Below are 21,160 nucleotides of genomic sequence, written 5' to 3'. Positions count from 1 at the left end.
CCCACTTTCATCCAAAATTTTGGAGGAAAAAAAGTGTGTCTTACAGTCCGAAAAATACAGTAAACTCTGGGCTCAGATTTTCAGTGAGATTTATGTCTGGCCCATAGATCTTGACAGCTCATTTACATAGTAAGAAAAACATGGATTTCTGTGGAATAAGACCTCAGATCACAAATATCAAGGTATCACTTTATTCAACTTTCCATGACTTGGATGCCCATATAGACGGCTTAGGAGGGTTAACCACACTTATAGATGCTCTTGAAGCATGAAACTATGGAGAAGACTGCTTCAACAGAGAAATAAACAATTGATAGAGCACAACCTGGTGGCGTAATATTATAATCCATTAGTTCCTGCTTTGCGGTGTACTGTCCTAGTCAGTTGATAAATGAATTGCATTTCAGTTTTGTTTGACAATCTTAAAAAATAAGAATATGAATATCAATATAATTTAAATGCAGTGTTATTAAAAAATTATAAAATTTGTTTTTTTCTTGGCAGATGACTGTATCAGAAGATCGGTGACAAATCTGATATTTTCAGATTTTGTATCATATGATTGTGATATCATACCAGATAAATGTGAAGAGCATGCCATTGTCCTAGACGTACCTCCTGCCCTTCACAGAAAAAATCTATCCTCTAATCTTTTACAAGAGGTCCTGTCTTCTACTTCATCAAAGACCAATACAAAAAACAAAGGTCACAGAAGAGGTATTGAATATCAAATAGCTCACACAGAGGAGAAACCGTTTTCTTGTTCAGAATGTGAGAAAAGTTACAGTTTTAAATCAAGACTTGTTGCACATCAGAGAAGTCACACAGGAGAGAAGCCTTTTTCATGTTCAGAATGTGGGAAATGTTTTAATGTGAAAGCAAGTCTTGTTACACATCAGAAAAGTCACACAGGAGAGAAGCCATATTCATGTTCAGAATGTGGGAAATGTTTTGTAGTGAGATCACATCTTATAATGCATCAGAGAAGTCACACAGGTGAGAAGCCATATGTATGTTCAGAATGTGGGAAATGTTTTGTAGTGAGATCACATCTTATTTCACATCAGAGAATTCACACAGGAGATAAGCCATTTTCATGTTCAGAATGTGGCAAATGTTTTAATTGGAAAACAAATCTTGTTACACATCAGAGAATTCACACAAAGGAGAAAACATTTTCATGTTTAGAATGTGGAAAATGCTTTACATGGGAAACAAATCTTGTTACACACAAGAGAATTCACACAGGAGAGAAGCCATTTTCATGTTCAGAATGTGGGAAATGTTTTAATCGGAAAACAAATCTTGTTACGCATCAGAGAATTCACACTAAGGAGAAAACATTTTTATGTTTAGAATGTGGAAAATGTTTTAAATGGGAAACAAATCTTGTTACACACAAGAGAATTCACACAGGAGAGAAGCCATTTTCTTGTTTAGAATGTGGGAAATGTTTTGTAGAGAAATCAAAACTAGTCACACATCAGAGAATTCACACAGGCGAGAAACCATTTTCATGTTCAGAATGTGGAAAATGTTTTGCAGATAAATCAAATCTTGTAAAACATCTGAGAATTCACAAAGGGAAGAAGCCATTTTAATCTGTCACATATGAGAAATGTTTAGCATTAAATTAAGTTTATTACCCAGCAAAATGCACACTATGAGAAACCATTTTCATGTACTGAATGTGGGAAATGTTTTACAGAGAAACACAGAGCAGTATGTATTTTTTTATTTTATTTCATTGACAATATGTTCAACAAATAACACAAGTTTTAGTCAAGTAAATTCATACATCTAGAAGAAAAAGACAAAGCAATTTAGAGCAGTAAATGATTATTTAAAAAATTATATAAATACTAATAGCCATTTGCTACTAAAAAGCAATTGGTATCTAAATAATATAAATGCGAAAAAGGAAATCACACGCTCACCTATGTTTCCAAGTTTAGATTTTGGAAGAGCCTTGAGCAGAAACCATTGCAAGGCATTGATCAGTTATAAAAAGGAGGTGGGTTTGTCCAGTTCCATCCAAGTAGGTTAAAATTAGCACTTTATTTCATTCATTTAAAATCTATAGAAGAGTGATGACTGGATACTGACCATCAATGCGTTTCAAACACTATATGCGCTTTTACTCATGATGAAGAGTATTAACCTATTTGGATGGAGCTGGACAAACTCACCTCCTATCTAAATAATACAGCGATATATGAATCGTATACAGTGGTGCTTGAAAGTTCTTCGACCCTTCAGAATTTTCCATATTTCTGTGAAATTTTAACCAAAAACTGCATTTTATTTTCACACAAGTCCTAAAAGTAAATTAAATCGTATCAAACAAATGAGAAATATTAGACTTTGTCATTTTGTTTTATTAAGGAAAATTATCCTTCATCACATATTGGTGAGTGGCAAAAGTACGTGAACCTTTGCTAGCAATTTCTAGTGTGATCCCCCCCCCCCCCCACCTTCTTGGGTAGGAATAACTGCATCTAAACATTTCCAAAAAATGTTAATTAGTCTTGCACATTTACCTGGAAACATTTTTAGACCATTCATCCATACAAAAAAGCATCAATTCTGTTATCTTGGTGAGTTTTCTTCAATTAACTGCTTGCCTTATGTCTTTCCACAAAAAATATAATTAAGGTCAGGACAATGTCTTGTCCATTTTAAAACGTTTGAACTTTTTTTCTTCTTTAATCAATATTATAATTTATTATTATAGCACCATTTATTCCATGGCGCTTTACATGTGAGATTCTTTGTAGAACGACTTTTGTGCCTTGGGTTATTGTCTTACTGCAAGACCCACGTTCACTTGAGATTCATCTCCAAGAAAGATGTCCAGACATTTTCCTGTAAAATGTATAATTTCTTGTACCATCAGTGATGACAATGTCACTATTCCACCCCTTAGTATGCCTGGGATGCAGCTATTGATGGACCAGTCATCCCATCTGCTACAGTGGCGTGCTAAAGCTGTCAGTGTTTTGATTGACAGCTTGACCGTCCAATCTGAGACTGGGGGGAGCTGGATGTCTCCATTTGTTCATTGTCCCAGATTATCTCCCAGCTACTTAACTGGGCTGATAGTCCCAGATCTCTGCCAGAGATACATTCAGCTTTTTTGTGGTTTGTCTCTCTGTGGCTTGTGTTTTGATTGTTACTTGACTTTGCAGCTCGTTCTGACCATCAGTCTGTTTAACCCCCTTGTTCTGATCCTCTATCTTCCTGCTGTTTGCCCTTGGACCATTACCGGACTAAACCTTTGTCTCTTCTGTTTATGACGTACCCTCCTGGCTTTTGACCTCAGACTCCTTGACTTTCCTGACCCAAAGTTTGTCCTTGAGAAATGACTCGGCGTCACATTACGTATGGCCTATACATTTTAATTTTTTGTCAGTATGGATTGTGTTCACACACTTAGCGACAAGGTGGCGAATGTGATGCAGGTGACTCAGGATTGGAGTCATCACAATATCAGTTTCAGGGTCAGATAATTCATTGCAGATTTCTAATTACACTACTTTGAATTAGACTAGAATTGGACTGGAATTGACTGTAATGTAAAGGAATAGAATACCACTATAATGTTTCACTTTCTCACCACTTTCACCCCATAATACTCTATTTTTTCCTACCTCCTGTAATCCCCCCACCTAGTTAGGAAGTAGTCATTTCTCCCTCCATCCTCCCCAGCCACCTCACCTCCTCCTCAGAACTGTTCCTCCACATACAATCCTTTTTCTCCAGACACACACAGCCACATCATGTCCTATCCTGCTCCCACCTTCTAACGCTCTGTCTGCTACTCCTCATTGCTGACGTATCCTCAAATCCTGGCCCTCCTCAACACATCCCCACACTCATTTCCAACCCCCTGCCACGATCCTCTACACGTCTCCGCAATAATGATAACCTCATACCCATTCATCAATCCTCCACTCCCCCGGTCCTCGTACCTGAAGCACTATGGAACGCACGCTCTGTCTGCAATAAACTGTCATTTATCCATGACTTCTTTTTTTTTATATCAGATAGATTTTTATTATCCGCAAAGAATAAACAATCAGAATATTTCTCATGGCAATGTTTCATTAAACATTTACAGATAACTTTTTCCCCCCGACCCAGAGCCCCCCCACCCCGCCCAACCCCAGAGACCTCAGCCAGAGCCACCCCACTAACCATCATCATACAAACATTTGAATAAACATCCGTTATATTTCCATTGAATACTAGGTTCCCTATATTCTCATTTATCATCCTAATTCAAGTCCATCCACGGTTGCCACAGCTTGTGGAAGATGTCCAGCTTATTCCTTTTGGTGTAGATAATTTTCTCCAAAGTAAGTATATGCTCCGCTTGCTTAAGAAAGTCTCTTCTTGTTGGAGGTTCCTCTCTAATCCAAAATTTGGCGATCAATTTCCTAGCAATGAATAACAATCGTGCAATAGCTATTTTAAACATGTTGTCCGTAACAATTTCCTCTGTTGTAAATTCTGTTTTCGGGTTCCCTCCTGTGGTCATGAATGGTACTTCGGCTGGTTCTGTCCATGGACTTTCTCTGATGCCTGTGGGTGTTTCTGAGTTTCCTTCTTCAGGTGACGAGGCTAATTCGTTAGTGGGCTGCTCTATTTAACTCCACTTGGATCCTTGTCCGATGCCAGCTGTCAATGTTGTAGCATTGGTCTAGTTCGCTCCTGGATCTTCCTGGTTACCTGTTTTCTCCAGCAGAAGCTAAGTTTCGCTTTGCTTTTTTCTTGTTTGCTATTTTTTCTGTCCAGCATGCTTATGTGAATTTTGCCTTGCTTGCTGGAAGCTCTGGGACGCAGAGGGGCGCCTCCGCTCCGTTAGTCGGTGCGGAAGGTATTTTTCCCTGCACTCTCTGTGTGGCTTTTTGAGGGTTTTGTGCTGACTGCAAAGTGACCTTTCCTATCTTCTGTCTGTTTAGTAAGTCGGGCCTCTCTTTGCTAAATCTATTTCATCTCTGTGTTTGTGATTTCATCTTACTCACAGTCAATATATGTGGGGGGCTGCCTTTTCCTTTGGGGAATTTTCCCTGAGGCAAGATAGGCTTATTTTTCCTATCTCTAGGGCTAGCTAGTTCTGAGGCTGTGACGAGGCGACTAGGTCATGTTAGGAGCGCTCCACGGCTATTTCTAGTGTACGTGATAGGATTAGGGATTGCGGTCAGCAGAGGTTCCACTTCCCAGAGCTTGTCCTGTATTAATGTGCTATCAGGTCTTTTCTGGTGCTCTAACTACCAGGTCCACTATTTGTTCTAACCACCAGATCATAACATTCCTCCACATATCCCAATATGCAAGTCAGTGGAACCCTAGGGACAGAACATCCATACACCAGTTCAATACGATTTAAAACAACTATCCAGAAGGAGGACAGTCTAGGGCACTGCCACATCATATGCAATATCCCCGCCTGGGATTGTGAGCACTGTTATGAACAGGTGATTCAGAACCACAATGGACAAAGTGACCTGATAGTTACTAACATAGGACGAGCTCTGAGACGTGGGAACTCTGCTGACCGCAATCCCTAATCCTATCATACCACACTAGAGGTAGCCGTGGATTGCGCCTAACGCTCCCTATGCAACTCGGCACAGCCTGAGAAACTAGCTAGCCCTGAAGATAGAAAAATAAGCTTACCTTGCCTCAGAGAAATTCCCCAAAGGAAAAGGCAGCCCCCCACATATAATGACTGTGAGTTAAGATGAAAATACAAACACAGAGATGAAATAGATTTTAGCAAAGTGAGGCCCGACTTACTGAATAGACCGAGGATAGGAAAGATAGCTTTGCAGTCAGCACAAAAACCTACAAACAACCACGCAGAGGGGCAAAAAGACCCTCCGCACCGACTAACGGTACGGAGGTGCTCCCTCTGCGTCTCAGAGCTTCCAGCAAGCAAGAAAAACCAATATAGCAAGCTGGACAGAAAATATAGCAAACAAAAGTAACACAAGCAAAACTTAGCTTATGCAGGGCAGACAGGCCACAAGAACGATCCAGGAGAAAGCAAGACCAATACTGGAACATTGACTGGAGGCCAGGAACAAAGAACTAGGTGGAGTTAAATAGAGCAGCACCTAACGACTTAACCTCGTCACCTGAGGAAGGAAACTCAGAAGCCGCAGCCCCACTCACATCCACCAGAGGAAGCTCATAGACAGAACCAGCCGAAGTACCACTCATGACCACAGGAGGGAGCTTGACCACAGAATTCACAACAGTACCCCCCCCCTTGAGGAGGGGTCACCAAACCCTCACCAGAGCCCCCAGGCTGACCAGGATGAGCCAAATGAAAGGCACGAACCAGATCGGCAGCATGAACATCAGAGGCAAAGACCCAGGAATTATCTTCCTGACCATAACCCTTCCACTTAACCAGGTACTGGAGTTTCCGTCTCGAAATACGAGAATCCAAAATCTTCTCCACTATATACTCCAACTCCCCCTCAACCAAAACCGGGGCAGAAGGATCAACGGATGGAACCACAGGTGCCACGTATCTCCGCAACAATGACCTATGGAATACGTTATGGATGGAAAAAGAAGCTGGAAGGGTCAAACGAAAAGACACAGGATTAAGAACCTCAGAAATCCTATACGGACCGATGAAACGAGGCTTAAACTTAGGAGAGGAAACTTTCATAGGAATATAACGAGATGACAACCAAACCAAATCCCCAACACGAAGTCGGGGACCCACACAGCGCCTGCGGTTAGCGAAACGTTGAGCCTTCTCCTGAGACAATGTCAAATTGTCCACCACATGAGTCCAAATCTGCTGCAACCTATCCACCACAGTATCCACACCAGGACAGTCACAAGACTCAACCTGCCCTGAAGAGAAACGAGGATGGAAACCAGAATTGCAGAAAAACGGCGAAACCAAAGTAGCCGAGCTGGCCCGATTATTAAGGGCGAACTGAGCCAAACGCAAAAAGGACACCCAATCATCATGATCGGCAGAAACAAAACATCTCAGATATGTTTCCAAGGTCTGATTGGTTCGTTCAGTCTGGCCATTTGTCAGAGGATGGAAAGCCGAGGAAAAAGACAAATCAATGCCCATCCTAGCACAAAAGGCTCGCCAAAACCTCAAAACAAACTGGGAACCTCTGTCAGAAACGATGTTCTCCGGAATGCCATGTAAACGGACCACATGCTGGAAGAACAATGGCACCAAATCAGAGGAGGAGGGCAATTTAGACAAGGGTACCAAATGGACCATCTTCGAGAAGCGATCACAAACAACCCAAATGACCGACATTTTTTGAGAGACGGGGAGATCCGAAATAAAATCCATAGAGATATGTGTCCAGGGCCTCTTCGGGACTGGCAAGGGCAAAAGCAACCCACTGGCACGAGAACAGCAGGGCTTAGCCCGAGCACAAATCCCACAGGACTGCACTAACGAACGCACATCCCGCGACAGAGACGGCCACCAAAAGGATCTAGCCACCAAATCTCTGGTACCAAAGATTCCAGGATGAGCAGCCAACACCGAACAATGAACCTCAGAGATAACTCTACTCGTCCACTTATCAGGGACAAACAGTTTCTCCGCTGGGCAACGGTCAGGTCTATTAGCCTGAAATTTTTGCAGCACCCGCCGCAAATCAGGGGAGATGGCAGACAAAATTACCCCCTCTTTGAGAATACCCGCCGGCTCAGACAAACCCGGAGAGTCGGGCACAAAACTCCTAGACAGGGCATCTGCCTTCACATTTTTAGAGCCCGGAAGGTACGAAACCACAAAGTCAAAACGGGAGAAAAACAGCGACCAACGAGCCTGTCTAGGATTCAACCGTTTGGCAGACTCGAGATAAGTCAAGTTCTTGTGATCAGTCAAGACCACCACGCGATGCTTAGCTCCTTCAAGCCAATGACGCCACTCCTCGAATGCCCACTTCATGGCCAGCAACTCTCGATTGCCAACATCATAATTACGCTCAGCAGGCGAAAACTTCCTGGAAAAGAAGGTGCATGGTTTCATCACCGAGCCATCAGAACTTCTTTGCGACAAAACAGCCCCTGCTCCAATCTCAGAAGCATCAACCTCGACCTGGAACGGGAGCGAAACATCTGGTTGGCACAACACAGGGGCAGAAGAAAAACGACGCTTCAACTCTTGAAAAGCTTCCACAGCAGCAGAAGACCAATTGACCACATCAGCACCCTTCTTGGTTAACTCAGTCAACGGTTTAGCAATACTAGAAAAAATATTGATGAAGCGACAATAAAAATTAGCAAAGCCCAGGAACTTTTGCAAACTCTTCAGAGATGTCGGCTGAGTCCAATCATAAATGGCCTGAACTTTAACAGGGTCCATCTCGATAGTAGAAGGGGAAAAAATGAACCCAAAAAATGAAACCTTCTGAACACCAAAGAGACACTTTGACCCCTTCACAAACAAAGAATTCGCACGCAGAACCTGGAACACCATTCTGACCTGCTTCACGTGAGACTCCCAATCATCCGAGAAGACCAAAATATCATCCAAGTATACAATCAGGAATTTATCCAGGTACTCTCGGAAGATGTCATGCATAAAGGACTGAAACACTGATGGAGCATTAGAAAGCCCGAATGGCATAACCAGGTACTCAAAATGGTCCTCGGGCGTATTAAATGCTGTTTTCCATTCATCGCCCTGTTTAATACGCACAAGATTATACGCACCACGAAGATCTATCTTGGTGAACCAACTAGCCCCCTTAATCCGAGCAAACAAATCAGACAGCAGTGGCAAGGGGTACTGAAATTTGACCGTGATTTTATTTAGAAGGCGGTAATCAATACAAGGTCTCAGCGAACCATCCTTCTTGGCCACAAAAAAGAACCCTGCTCCCAATGGCGACGACGACGGGCGAATATGACCCTTCTCCAAGTATTCCTTTACGTAACTCCGCATAGCGGCGTGTTCAGGCACAGACAAATTAAACAGTCGACCTTTAGGAAATTTACTACCAGGAATCAAATCGATAGCACAATCACAATCCCTATGCGGAGGTAGGGCACTGGACTTGGGCTCATCAAATACATCCCGGTAATCCGACAAGAACTCTGGGACCTCAGAAGGGGTGGATGATGAAATAGACAGAAAAGGAACATCACCATGTACCCCCTGACAACCCCAGCTGGACACAGATATTGATTTCCAATCCAATACTGGGTTATGGACTTGTAGCCATGGCAACCCCAACACGACCACATCATGCAAATTATGCAACACCAAAAAGCGAATATCCTCCTGATGCGCAGGAGCCATGCACATGGTCAGCTGGGTCCAGTACTGAGGCTTATTCTTGGCCAAAGGCGTAGCATCAATTCCTCTCAATGGAATAGGATACTGCAAGGGCTCCAAGAAAAACCCACAGCGCCTAGCATACTCCAAGTCCATGAAATTCAGGGCAGCGCCTGAATCCACAAATGCCATGACAGAATAGGATGACAAAGAGCAGATCAAAGTAACGGACAAAAGAAATTTCGACTGTACCGTACCAATGGTGGCAGACCTAGCGAACCGCTTAGTGCGCTTAGGACAATCGGAGATAGCATGAGTGGAATCACCACAGTAAAAACACAGCCCATTCTGACGTCTGTGTTCTTGCCGTTCAGCTCTGGTCAAAGTCCTATCGCACTGCATAGGCTCAGGTCCATGCTCAGATAATACCGCCAAATGGTGCACAGTTTTACGCTCACGCAAGCGTCGACCGATCTGAATGGCCAAAGACATAGACTCATTCAGACCAGCAGGCATAGGAAATCCCACCATGACATCCTTAAGGGCTTCAGAGAGACCTTTTCTGAAAATTGCTGCCAGCGCACATTCATTCCATTGAGTGAGCACAGACCACTTCCTAAACTTCTGACAATATATCTCTACCTCATCCTGACCCTGAGACAGAGCCAGCAAATTTTTCTCTGCCTGATCCACTGAATTAGTTTCATCATACAGCAATCCGAGCGCCAGAAAAAACGCATCAATATTACATAATGCAGGATCTCCTGGTGCAAGGGAAAATGCCCAGTCTTGAGGGTCGCCACGTAATAAAGAAATAATGATCTTAACTTGTTGAACTGGGTCACCAGAGGAGCGGGGTTTCAAAGCCAGAAACAGTTTACAATTATTCTTAAAACTCAGAAACTTAGCTCTATCTCCAGAAAACAAATCAGGAATAGGAATTCTTGGCTCTAACATAGAATTCTGAACCATAAAGTCTTGAATATCTTGTACTCTTGCAGTGAGATGATCCACACAAGAAGACAGATCTTTAATGTCCATCACTACACCTGTGTCCTGAACCACCCAAATGTCTAGGGGAAAAGAAAGACAAAACACAGTACAGAGAAAAAAAATGGTCTCAGAACTTCTCTTTTCCCTCTATTGAGAAGCATTAGTACTTTGGGCCTCCAGTACTGTTATGAACAGGTGATTCAGAACCACAATGGACCTAGTGGTTAAGAGCACACAAAGTGACCTGATAGTTACTAACATAGGACGAGCTCTGAGACGTGGGAACTCTGCTGACCGCAATCCCTAATCCTATCATACCACACTAGAGGTAGCCGTGGATTGCGCCTAACGCTCCCTATGCAACTCGGCACAGCCTGAGAAACTAGCTAGCCCTGAAGATAGAAAAATAAGCCTACCTTGCCTCAGAGAAATTCCCCAAAGGAAAAGGCAGCCCCCCACATATAATGACTGTGAGTTAAGATGAAAATACAAACACAGAGATGAAATAGATTTTAGCAAAGTGAGGCCCGACTTACTGAATAGACCGAGGATAGGAAAGATATCTTTGCGGTCAGCACAAAAACCTACAAACAACCACGCAGAGGGGCAAAAAGACCCTCCGCACCGACTAACGGTACGGAGGTGCTCCCTCTGCATCTCAGAGCTTCCAGCAAGCAAGAAAAACCAATATATCAAGCTGGACAGAAAATATAGCAAACAAAAGTAACACAAGCAAAACTTAGCTTATGCAGGGCAGACAGGCCACAAGAACGATCCAGGAGAAAGCAAGACCAATACTGGAACATTGACTGGATCCCAGGAACAAAGAACTAGGTGGAGTTAAATAGAGCAGCACCTAACGACTTAACCTCGTCACCTGAGGAAGGAAACTCAGAAGCCGCAGCCCCACTCACATCCACCAGAGGAAGCTCATAGACAGAACCAGCCGAAGTACCACTCATGACCACAGGAGGGAGCTTGACCACAGAATTCACAACAGAGCACCGAGGACATTCCGAGTTCTGCCTAAGCCCAGCCTTGAACAACCTGTCAGGGCTTCTATAGGCCCTATGGATTATGAATAACTGTGATAGCCTGCCTGGTTCACTCATTGATATCTTGGGCACATATTCTAGGACCGACTCCCATCTATCATTGTCAATTATTCCCAATTCAGCTTCCCATTTCCCTTTGGCTCGGATGGGATATTTTTCCAGGAAAGAAAAATGTAGAAACCCATATATTTCTGAAATCGCCCCCTTCGTGCAGCTATTCTTAAGGATATAGTCGAGCATGAGATCAATCTGTACCACTATGGCTCCCCTTTTATTCTGTGCCTGATAAGCATGAGAGATACGATTATACTGGAACAATTCAGACCGTGGCAACTGAAATTCTTCCTGCAACTCCTCAAATGTTTTAAGTCTGCCCTGACTTATCAGCTGCCCCAGCCGTTTAATACCTGCGGCAGACCAAAAGTGAAAACCCTCCCTCTGCCTAAATTCCGGTAGGTAGATAAATGTTGTCCCAAATAGGCGAGAATCTGGTGAACCCACTCACTTCCCTAATGAGTTTGACTTTTTCCCATACTCTGTGAATTAATTTGATAGTGCACCCCTGTGAACCCATTTTTTTGAATTGTCCTCCCTCCAAACTGTCACTCAAAACGTCTGCCTGTAGTAAGAACCTCAAGCTATTAGGTATTTGCACACTCCTTGCCTCCTCCCCCCATCCCATCCCCACCCCATTCGTTTGTGCCAACTGCTATGGGAATGTACAATAATAACATTAGGGTTAAACCACCAAGGTGAATGTCTACTTATTTCTCTACATTTCAGTTCACTCGTTGTGTATGTCCTATTCTAATGTATAATGTTCTTCTGTCAACAAACTGTCATGTCAACTATGTAATTCCTTTATGATTTTTATGATTTAAGTTGTGCTGCTGTGATACCATAATTTCCCACGGGATCAATAAAGTGTATCGTATCGTATCGTATCGTATCCTTTGAGATGTTGACACTGTGCTGCTAAGAAGTATAGCCATGGATTAGGAAGTGCAAGACCCCCCTCTGTTTTGGCCCTCTGAAGTATCTCCTGTTTAAACCTAGGACTCTTTCCTCCCCATATTAATTCCCCAAACAAAGACCTAATCTTACGGAATCTGCATTGTGTAATCCAAATGGCAGAGTTATGTAGCACGTACAACAACTGTGGCATTACAATCATCTTTAAGAGGTTCACCCTACCAACCACCGATAAATGTAATTTGTTCCATGCAACCTCTGGTGGGCACACGGTGCGCTCTTTCAACGGCAAACATCTTAGTAAGGCCATCTCCACCCACAGCGTTTTTTAGCCATGCCTCAATATAAGCCATGGGGTTGCTCCCTTCCGCCTTTTCTGGGACCCCCACAATCCTTAGGTTGTTCCTGCGGGATCGGTTTTCAAGGTCATCAGTCTTAAACTCCAGATCAGCAATACGTTGAATATACTTTTTTTCCCTGTTTAACAATTCACCAATCCGATCTTCTGCACTCCCAACCCTTTCTTCCACCTCTTCCACTCTCTTTTCAACTTTACGCATAGCAGAGTTTAAAGCGACCATCTCTCCCTTTAATTCATCCGCTCGTAGGTTTAGAGCCCCCCAGGGCAGACTTACAGTACATCACCACTGAAAATATGTCCTTCAGAGTCGGCTCCTCCATTTCTGGCATGTCAGACTGTGCAGGCAGAACAGCTCCTGCGGCCCTGGTAGGAGATCCCTGGTCTGACCCACTGCACTGTAGCTGAGCCCCTCCTTCCTGCTGTTCTCCGGGGGCACCAGCTGCTCCAGACTCCACACTTCCAGCCTCTGACTGCAGATTTACAGCCTCCTCTGACCTGGCAAATCGCTCCAACTTAGTGATCACATCCATCTTCCTCTGATAAGCAGCGCTTCCCTCGCCGCCTCCTCTGCAGTCTCGGCGCCATCTTGGGCCTGTGAGCTTCCCGCAGCTGTCAGCTCCTTCTGTCTCCTGCGTGTCATCCTCAGATAAGATTCCGTTCCTTCTGGTCACACCTCGCTCTCCGAGACTATGTGCACTCCTGAGAGTATGATTTGCGTTCGCCGGCGCCTCTAAGGGGTTAATACAGAGATAATGAAGCGGGAGAGCTCTGTTGCACGTCTGTTCACATCGCCTGCTAGGCCACGCCCCTTCCATGACTTCTTTATCACCAACAAACTTTCCTTCCTTGACATCACTGAAACCTGGCTGACCCCCTCTGACTCAGCCTCTCCAGCTGCACTTTCTTATGGTGGATTCAATTTCTCTCACACCCCTCGCCCCAGAAACAAACGTGGTGGAGGAGTTGGCTTTCTCCTGTCCGATACCTGCTCCTTTACCCCAATTCCACTACCCCCTCCGCTACTCTTCCCTCGGTTGAGGTGCACTCCGTCCGCATCTATTCCCTCTCCAGCTAGCTGTCATCTACTGCCCCCCAGTACTAGCCATCTCCACCTTCCTTGACCACTTAAGGGAGGAATTACTGAATTGCTGTCTGATTTTTATTAATACTTTGTATTTATTTTTATTTTTTTTATTGAACTGTTCTGTCTGGTGCAATCCCCATTAGGAAATGTGCTCCACGATTGTTAATGCCATCCAGTGCACATCTTGCCACATGTATGCAGTCCTTGAGCAGCCGATCGAGGGTGCATACTGCTGTGCGAGATGTGAGCACGTTGTGCATTTGGAAACCCAGATTCTGACTCTAAATGTGCAGCTGGCAACACTGAGATCCATAGACAATATGGAGAGGAGTCTTCTGCTCACGGAGCAGACGCTCAATGGGACAGATGAGGGGGGGGATGGTGGGATGGAGCTGCAGGACAATGAAGTAGCAAGCTGGGTGACAGTTAGGAAGCGGGGTAGAGGGAAGAGTGCCAGGGAGGCTAGTCCTGATCTGGAACACCCCAATAAGTTTGCTAAGTTGGCAGATGAGGGGGGTGCCAGTACAGGGGTAGCACTGCTGCAGCCAGGCATGTCCTCTGAAAGCCGGAGGAGTGACTGCTCCAGTAAGGAGGGAAATAGGAGAGCAGGGCAGGCTAGACAGGTGCTGGTAGTGGGCGACTCAATTATTAGGGGAACAGATAGGGCAATCTGTCACAAAGACAGGGATCGTCGAACGGTGTGCTGCCTACCTGGCGCTCGAGTCCGACACATCGCTGATCGGGTGGACAGATTATTGGGAGGGGCTGGTGAGGACCCAGCGGTCATGGTGCACATTGGCACTAATGACAAAGTTAGAGGTAGGTGGAAGGTCCTTAAAGATGATTTCAGGGAATTAGGCTGCAAGCTGAAAGCAAGGACCTCCAACGTGGTATTTTCCGAAATACTGCCGGTACCACGTGCCACGCCAGAGAGGCAACGGGAGATTAGGGAGGTTAATAAGTGGCTCAAGAATTGGTGTAGGAAAGAGGGGTTTGGGTTCCTGCAGAACTGGGCCGACTTCTCAGTTGGCTACAGGCTCTACGCTAGGGACGGGCTGCACCTCAATGGGGAGGGTGCAGCTGTGCTGGGGGAGAGAATGGCTAGAAGGTTGGAGGAGTGTTTAAACTAGGAATTGGGGGTGAGGGTATTCATTTTATAGGAGGGGAAGATAGTGCAGACAGAGACCTGGGCACAAATAAGGAAGTTGGGGGTGGCGGTGGCATGGGGGGTGGGGTCAGAACAGTTAATAATTTAAGAAATAGAAGTACAGAGAGGAACATAAAGTGCATGTATACTAATGCCAGAAGCCTCGCCAACAAAATGGACGAATTAGAACTAATGTTGTTGGAGCATAATTATGACATGGTGGGGATATCTGAAACGTGGCTGGATGAGAGCCATGACTGGGCTGTTAACTTGCAGGGCTATAGCCTGTTCAGAAATGACCGTACAGATAAGCAAGGGGGAGGAGTGTGTCTATATGTAAAATCATCCTTAAAACCCATCCTGCGCGATAATATAGGTGAATTTAATGAAAATGTAGAATCCCTGTGGGTGGAGATAAGGGGAGGGGGAAAAAATTATAAATTACTGATAGGGGTTTGTTATAAATCTCCAAAAATAATGGAAGCAATGGAGAATATCCTCGTAAAGCAAATAGATGAAGCTGCGACTCAAGGAGAAGTCATTATTATGGGGGACTTCAACTACCCTGAAATAGATTGGGGAACAGAAACCTGCAGTTCCAGCAAAGGTAATCGGTTTTTGACAATTATGAGAGACAATTACCTTTCACAACTGGTTCAGGACCCAACAAGAAGGGGGGCACTGCTAGACCTAATATTAACCAACAGGCCAGACCGCATATCAAATATAAGGGTTGGGGGTCACTTGGGAAATAGCGATCACAAAATAATAAGTTTTCATGTATCCTTTAATAAGATGTGTAGTAGAGGGGTTACAAGGACACTAAACTTCAGGAGGGCAAATTTCCAACGGATGAGAGAGGATCTTGGTGCAATTAACTGGGACGATATCCTGAGACACAAAAATACACAAAGAAAATGGGAGACGTTTATTAGCATCCTGGATAGGACCTGTGCACAGTATATACCGTATGGGAATAAACATACTAGGAATAGGAGGAAACCAATATGGCTAAATAGAGCTGTAAGGGGCGCAATAAGTGACAAAAAGAAAGCATTTAGAGAATTAAAGGAAGTAGGTAGTGAGGAGGCATTAAATAAATACAGAAAATTAAATAAATTCTGTAAAAAGCAAATCAAGGCAGCAAAGATTGAGACAGAGAGACTCATTGCCAGAGAGAGTAAAAATAATCCTAAAATATTCTTTAACTACATAAATAGTAAGAAACTAAAAAATGATAGTGTTGGCCCCCTTAAAAATAGTCTGGGTGAGATGGTGGATGAGGATGAGGAAAAAGCCAATATGCTAAATGACTTTTTTTCATCAGTATTTACACAAGAAAATCCCATGGCAGACAAAATGTCTAGTGATAAAAATTCCCAATTAAATGTCACCTGCTTAACCCAGCAGGAAGTGCGGCGGCATCTAAACATCACTAAAATTGACAAATCTCCGGGCCCGGATGGGATACACCCTCGAGTACTGCAGGAATTAAGTACAGTCATTGATAGACCATTATTTTTAATCTTTAAAGACTCCATAATAACAGGGTCTGTGCCGCAGGACTGGCGTATAGCAAATGTGGTGCCAATATTCAAAAAGGGAACAAAAACTGAACTCGGAAATTATAGGCCAGTAAGCTTAACCTCTACTGTGGGTAAAATCCTGGAGGGCATTCTAAGGGACGCTATACTGGAGTATCTGAAGAGGAATAACCTCATGACCCAGTATCAGCACGGGTTTACTAGGGACCGTTCATGTCAGACTAATTTGATCAGTTTCTATGAAGAGGTAAGTTCCGGATTGGACCAAGGGAACCCAGTGGATGTAGTGTATATGGACTTTTCAAAAGCTTTTGATACGGTGCCACACAAAAGGTTGATACATAAAATGAGAATAATGGGGATAGGGGAAAATATGTGCAAGTGGGTTGAGAGCTGGCTCAGGGATAGGAAACAAAGGGTGGTTATTAATGGAGCACACTCGGACTGGGTAGCGGTTAGCAGTGGGGTACCACAGGGGTCAGTATTGGGCCCTCTACTTTTTAACATATTTATTAATGACCTTGTAGGGGGCATTCAGAGTAGAATTTCAATATTTGCAGATGACACTAAACTCTGCAGGGTAATCAATACAGAGGAGGACAATTTTATATTACAGGATGATTTATGTAAACTAGAAGCTTGGGCTGATAAATGGCAAATGAGCTTTAATGGGGATAAATGTAAGGTCATGCACTTGGGTAGAAGTAATAAGATGTATAATTATGTGCTTAATTCTAAAACTCTGGGCAAAACCGTCAATGAAAAAGACCTGGGTGTATGGGTGGATGACAAACTTAAATTCAGTGGCCAGTGTCAGGCAGCGGCTACAAAGGCAAATAAAATAATGGGATGCATTAAAAGAGGCATAGATGCTCATGAGGAGAATATAATTTTACCTCTATACAAGTCACTAGTTCGACCACACTTAGAATACTGTGCACAGTTCTGGTCTCCGGTGTTTAAGAAAGACATAGCTGAACTGGAGCGGGTGCAGAGAAGAGCGACCAAGGTTATTAGAGGACTGGGGGGTCTGCAATACCAAGATAGGTTATTACACTTGGGGCTATTTAGTTTGGAAAAACGAAGACTAAGGGGTGATCTTATTTTAATGTATAAATATATGAGGGGACAGTACAAAGACCTTTCTGATGATCTTTTTAATCATAGACCTGAAACAGGGACGAGGGGGCATCCTCTGCGGTTGGAGGAAAAAAGGTTTAAGCATAATAACAGACGCGGATTCTTTACTGTAAGAGCAGTGAGACTATGGAACTCTCTGCCGTATGAAGTTGTAATGAGTGATTCATTACTTAAATTTAAGAGGGGACTGGATACCTTTCTGGAAAAGTATAATGTTACAGGGTATATACACTAGATTCCTTGATAGGGCGTTGATCCAGGGAACTAGTCTGATTGCCGTATGTGGAGTCGGGAAGGAATTTTTTTCCCCAATGTGGAGCTTACTCTTTGCCACATGGTTTTTTTTTGCCTTCCTCTGGATCAACATGTTAGGGCATGTTAGGTTAGGCTATGGGTTGAACTAGATGGACATATAGTCTTCCTTCAACCTTAATAACTATGTAACTATGTAACTATGTAACTTCACCACCTGGCTACTTCATTTCCTCACTGCTGACATCCCCACTATCATCATGGGTGACTTCAACATCCCCATTGACGCCTCCACCCCAGCTGCCTCTAAACTTTTATCGTTCACTGCCTCCTTTGGCCTCACTCAGTGGTCCTCCATGGCCACTCACAAAGATGGTCACACGCTGGACCTTATCTTCACCCACCTCTGTTCCCTTAATAATCTCACTAACACACCCCTCCCCGTGTCTGACCACAACCTACTGACATTCTCTTCCCTCTCCTCTCCTAGTGCGCAACCCCCACTCCACAAACTCAGTCACCCTCGCAGAAATCTCAAATACCTCAATTTACAATCACTCTCGGAGTCCTTTCTCCCTCTTACAGACATAGCTTCCCTTCATGACACAGATGCTGCTGCCACTTTTTATAACACCACAATAACAGCAATACTTGATTCAGCCGCCCTCCTCACTCATAGCCAAAGTCGTACAATCAACAGGAAGCTCTGGCTGACCAACCTGAAAAAAGAACCGAGATGGGCTTCCAGGGTCGCTGAGCAGAGATGGAAGATATAACGCTCTGCCAAGCACTTCATGTCATTCAAGCAGTCTCTCGCCAGCTTCAAATCCATGCTCACTGCTGCAAATCAAACTTCTCATCTCTCATATCCTCACTGTCTCACAACCCTAAAAAGCTTTTCAACACTTTCAATTCTCTACTCCGTCCCCCAGCACCTCCTCCCTCTCCTCTCATTTCTGCTGAAGACTTTGCCTCTTTCTTTAAGTAGAAGATCGATACAATCCGAGAAAGCTTCGGCCCGCAGCCCCCAATGCCCCTCTTAGCTGCTCAGCCCCGTTCCTCCAAAACCAGCTTCTCTCCCATGACAGAAGATCAGCTCTCCACCCTTCTGTCAAGATCTCATCTCATCACTTGCACGCTTGACCCGCTCCCGTCCCACCTCATCCCTAACCTCGCCACAGTCTTCATCCCAACCCTAACACACCTGTTCAAACTCTCACAAATGGTGTCTTCCCCTCATCCTTCAAAAATGCCTCGATCACACCCATCCTCTAAAAGCCCTCCCTCGACCCATGCTCTGTGTCTAGCTATCGCCCGATATCTCTTCTCCCTTATGCCTCAAAACTACTGGAACAGCATGTCCATCTTGAACTGTCCTCCCACTTCTCCTCCTGCTTCCTCTTTGACCGGTCACAATCTGGCTTCACTCAACTGAAACTGCCCTAACTAAAGTCACCAACGACCTACTAACCACCAAGAGCAAGCAACACTACTCTGCCCTCCTTCTCTTGGACCTGTCTTCTGCCTTCGACACTGTGGACCATTCCCTCCTACTACAGATTCTCTCATCTCTTGGCATCACAGACCGAACATTCAGTGTCTCCCTGTCTCACACCACCTCCTCACCACGCCCCCTGTCTGTCTGTGTTCCCCAAGGCTCAGTTCTAGAACCCCTATTCTTCTCCATCTACACTTTCGGCATCAGGCAACTCATAGGATACCACGGTCTGCAGTATCATCTCTCCGTCGATGACATGCAGATCTACCTATCTGGACCTGACCTCACCTCCTTACTGACCAAAATCCCACAATGTCTGTCTGCTATTTCAGCTTTCTTTTCTGCTCGATTTCTAAAACTGACAAAACAGAATTCATCATCTTTACCCCATCTCACTGTACCCCTTCACTAGACCTATCCATCAATATCAATGGCTGCTCAGTTTCCCCAGTCCTGCACGCTCAGTGTTTTGGAGTATCCTCGACTCTGCCCTCTCTTTCAAGCCACATATCCAAGACCTTGCCTCCTCATGCCGACCAAAACTCAAAAATATTTCCCGGATCTGTGCATTCCTTGACCATGAAACCACAAAAACACTAATGCACTCCATTATCATCTCCCGCCTCGACTACTGCAACCTCCTACTCTCTGGCCTCCCCTCAAGCACTCTGGCACCCCTGCAATCTATCCTACACTCTGCCGCCCGACTAATACACCTGTCTCCCTGTTATTCCCCAGCCTCTCCTCTATGCCAAGCCCTTCACTGGCTTCCTATTGTCCAGAAGCTCCAGTTCAAAACCCTAACTATGACATACAAAGCCATCTACAACCTGTCTCCTCCATACATCTGTTACATGGTCTCCCGGTACTTACCTACACGCAACCTTCGATCCTCTCAAAATCTCCTCCTTACCTACACGCAACCTTCTATCCTCTCAAGAGCTCCTTCTCTACTCCCCTCTTATTTCTTCTTCCCATAACCGCATACAAGACTTCTCCCCATTACTCTGGAACTCTCTACCCCAACATATCAGACTCTCGCCTACCATCGAAACCTTCAAAAAGAACCTGAATACCCACCTCTTCCAACAAGCCTACAACCTGCAGTGATCCTCAGTCTACTGAACCACCGCACGACCAGCTCTACACTCTCCCAGTGTATCCTCACCCATCCCCTGTAGAGTGTGAGCCCTCGCGGGCAGGGTCCTGTCTCCTTCTGTACTTGTGTGTGCCTTGTTTAGCTTATGTTTATTGAACTTGTCTGTATTTGCCCTTTCGCATGTAAAGCGCCATGGAATAAATGGTGCTATAAAAATGTATAATAATAATAATAAAATAATAATTTTATAAATACATCCTATAGTCCTCCACTGCCACCAGTGGTTTTGACGTCTGTACTCTCTAATGTACACTTAGTCTCTTCCGAACCTGTAATGGCTCGCCCCCAAGGCAGGCTCCAGGTTTTCGGGGCCCCTGGCAAAAGAGTCTCCGTGGGCCCCTTTAACACATACCAAAATTCATGCTGCAGAGATATGGCAGAGAAATATAGGTATAGTTCAATGCCAAAGATTTCACTTCTTACATTACATGAGTGATATATATATATATATAATGGGCCCCATATACTACTCCATATTTAATTGGCCCCCTGAGATTCTCCATATGTAATTGGCCCCATATACTGCTCCATATATAATTGGCCCAATATACTGCTCCATATGTAATTGGCCCCATAAGATGCTCCATATATAATTGGCCCATATGCAATTGGCTCCATAAGATGCTCCATATATAATTGGCCCCATATACTGCTCCATATACAATTGAC

General features: G+C 44.3%; 1 protein-coding gene across 1 annotated transcript in view; it reads left to right on the top strand.

The window, feature by feature from the left end:
• Positions 1 to 2,446, top strand: part of LOC138666666 (uncharacterized) — a 123,362-nt gene extending 120,916 nt beyond the window's left edge. Inside the window, 1 exon segment of the mRNA XM_069754855.1 lies at positions 505 to 2,446. Within this exon segment, the coding sequence (XP_069610956.1) occupies positions 505 to 1,601 (1,097 nt within the window). The 3' untranslated portion in view covers positions 1,602 to 2,446.
• The last annotated feature ends 18,714 nt before the right edge of the window (positions 2,447 to 21,160 follow it).

Source organism: Ranitomeya imitator, chromosome 2, assembly GCF_032444005.1.
Source record: "Ranitomeya imitator isolate aRanImi1 chromosome 2, aRanImi1.pri, whole genome shotgun sequence".
NCBI lineage: Eukaryota > Metazoa > Chordata > Amphibia > Anura > Dendrobatidae > Ranitomeya > Ranitomeya imitator.
This window is presented reverse-complemented; position numbering and strand designations above follow the sequence as displayed.